At 41.9% G+C, this 2,334-nt stretch overlaps 1 protein-coding gene across 1 annotated transcript; it reads left to right on the top strand.

Annotated features, from left to right (window-relative positions):
- The first annotated feature begins 1,167 nt into the window (after positions 1 to 1,167).
- On the top strand, positions 1,168 to 1,635 carry LOC132619734 (uncharacterized). The gene has a single exon (XM_060334549.1). It carries the CDS (start codon positions 1,168 to 1,170, stop codon positions 1,633 to 1,635), a length of 468 nt encoding a protein of 155 aa, XP_060190532.1.
- Positions 1,636 to 2,334: the final 699 nt, after the last annotated feature.

The raw sequence follows: 2,334 nt of genomic DNA, 5'->3' as shown, positions 1-2,334 counted from the left end.
ATGGTGCCCAAATGAATTACACAGTCACCAAGCAAGAGTTGCTTGCTATGGTGTTTGCTTTCGAGAAGTTTCGGGCTTACTTATTGGGAACCCATGTGATTGTTTACACCAACCATGCAGCTCTATGTTACCTCATGACAAGGAAAGATATAAAATCGAGGTTAATACGTTGGGTCCTTCTCTTGCAAGAACTTGACTTTGAATTCAAGGATAGAAAGGGTGTGAAATCAAGTACAGGACCATTTATCTCGTCTTCAGGAAGGTGGGAGGCCATTTGATGGTCTTGAAATCAATGAATGGTTCTCGGATGAGCAAGTGATGGAGGGGTCATATGATATGATTCCATGGTATGCCGACTTTGCAAATTATCATGCTAGTGACATCATGTCGGAGGATTTGAAATTCCACGAAAATAAAAAGTTCTTGAGTGACGTCCGAAAATTCTATTAGGATAATCCATATCTATTCTGAATTTGTGATGATAACATCATAAAGAGGTGCATACCAGAAGACCGAAGTAGAAATGATGCCTATCATTGAGGCGTGTCACTCATCACCGGTTGGTGGACACCACAGTACCTCAACGACGGCGGTCAAGGTTCTTCAAAGTGGCTTTTATTGGCTAACAATCTATCAAGATGCCCATGACTTTTTGAAATCTTGTGATCAATGTCAAAGGCATGGGGGCATCTCAAGGAGGCGTGAGCTACCAACGACACCGATTCTTGAAGTTGAATTGATCGATGTATGGGGCATTCATTTTATGGGTCCATTTTGAGTTCCTACAACAACAAGTACATTTTTATGGCGGTAGACTATGTGTCCAAATGGGTGGACGCCGTTGCGCTCCCTAACAATGAAGGAAGAACTGTCACCTCATTCTTGAGAAGGTTTATTTTCTCAAGGTTTGGAACTCCAAGGGCAATCATTAGTGATGGGGGATCTCATTTTTACAACCGGTAATTCAAGACTCTTCTTGATAAATATGGAGTCCACCACAAAGTTTCCACCCCTTATCATCCCCAAACGAGTGGGCAAGTGGAGGTGTCAAATCAGGAGATCAAGAGCATCCTCTCCAAAATCGTGAATGCTAACTGGACTAGTTGGTCGAGGAAGTTGGATGATGCATTGTAGGCATATTGTATGGCTTACAAAATGCCAATAGGTATGTCTCCTTACCAATTGGTGTTTGGGAAAGCTCACTATCTCCCGGTAGAGCTTGAGCATAAGGCATTGTGGGCCTTAAAGAGGTTGAATCTAGATTGGGTTGATACCTCAAAGTTGATATCGGATCAACTAAATGAGCTGGATGAATTCCGTTTTAGAGCATATGTTAGCTCTTCCCTATACAAGGCCCGCATGAGGCATCATCATGACAAGAAGATTTTGAAGAGAGAGTTCACTCCTGGGGATCGTGTGTTGCTGTTCAATTCAAGACTCCTGTTATTTCCCGAAAAGTTGAAGTCAAAATGGTCAGGACCTTTTGAATTCACCCAAGTGTTTCCACATGGAGCAATTGAAATTGTGTGCCCAAGTGGTAATAGCATCAAGGTGAATGGGCAAAAGGTGAAGCACTACCTGGGCTTCCCCAATGAAGCAAAGATTATTGAGGTCATCTTCCTCAATAAGCCATGAAAAGGTAATAACATCGTGCCGCGACGAAAAATCAAGCTCTTCTTGGGAGGCAACCCAAGCTTTTACTTTCACATGTATATTGTTTTTACTTTCGTGATGTTTTTAATGTGTGTTTAAGTGTGTAGGAATGGGAGGGAATACACTTTAAAAGAGAAAATGGGGCAAGGTGTTCAGTGACAACACCTGTAGCATAACCTGCGTCTCACAGGTGCTGCACACAGGTGATACAGATGAGAAGCTCAGAATTGCCAAATTCTCTGAAGGTGCGGACAAATGTCTACACCTGCAGTTAGCAGATAATGTTTGAGATAACACCTGCATCTCGCAGGTGCTGCATGTAAGTGAATAGACGCGGGTCAGTCCACCCGACCCTACCCGTGACCCTTTGTTTTTAAATCGCTCAAACGCCTTTTCAATCCCAACAGTTACCCTTTTTTCCCTCTTCTCAAACCATAACCGTCCCATTCTCCTCCTCTATATATTATTTTTCTCTCTTCCAAATCAAATCATCATGAACACAAGCAAATCATAACTACGGTTTTCTAAAGTTCTGAAAGTTGCAAGGTAACTCATTTTCTGCAAATTGTCTTCAAATCTCAGGTATGCAAACTCTACTTTTCTCTCCCTTCAGTGCATGGTAACTAAGTAGTTTTTCAATCCAACCCTAAGCATGAATTGTAGATTTCTTTTATTTTTCTT

This window comes from Lycium barbarum, chromosome 11, assembly GCF_019175385.1.
Source record: "Lycium barbarum isolate Lr01 chromosome 11, ASM1917538v2, whole genome shotgun sequence".
Classification (NCBI taxonomy): domain Eukaryota; kingdom Viridiplantae; phylum Streptophyta; class Magnoliopsida; order Solanales; family Solanaceae; genus Lycium; species Lycium barbarum.
The sequence above is the reverse complement of the archived record's forward strand: the minus strand, read 5'-3'. Positions and strand labels throughout refer to the sequence as shown.

Bases quoted from the DNA above. Each gene is read 5' to 3' on its own strand.
- LOC132619734 (XM_060334549.1), top strand. From the start codon at position 1,168: ATGTCTCCTTACCAATTGGTGTTTGGGAAAGCTCACTATCTCCCGGTA.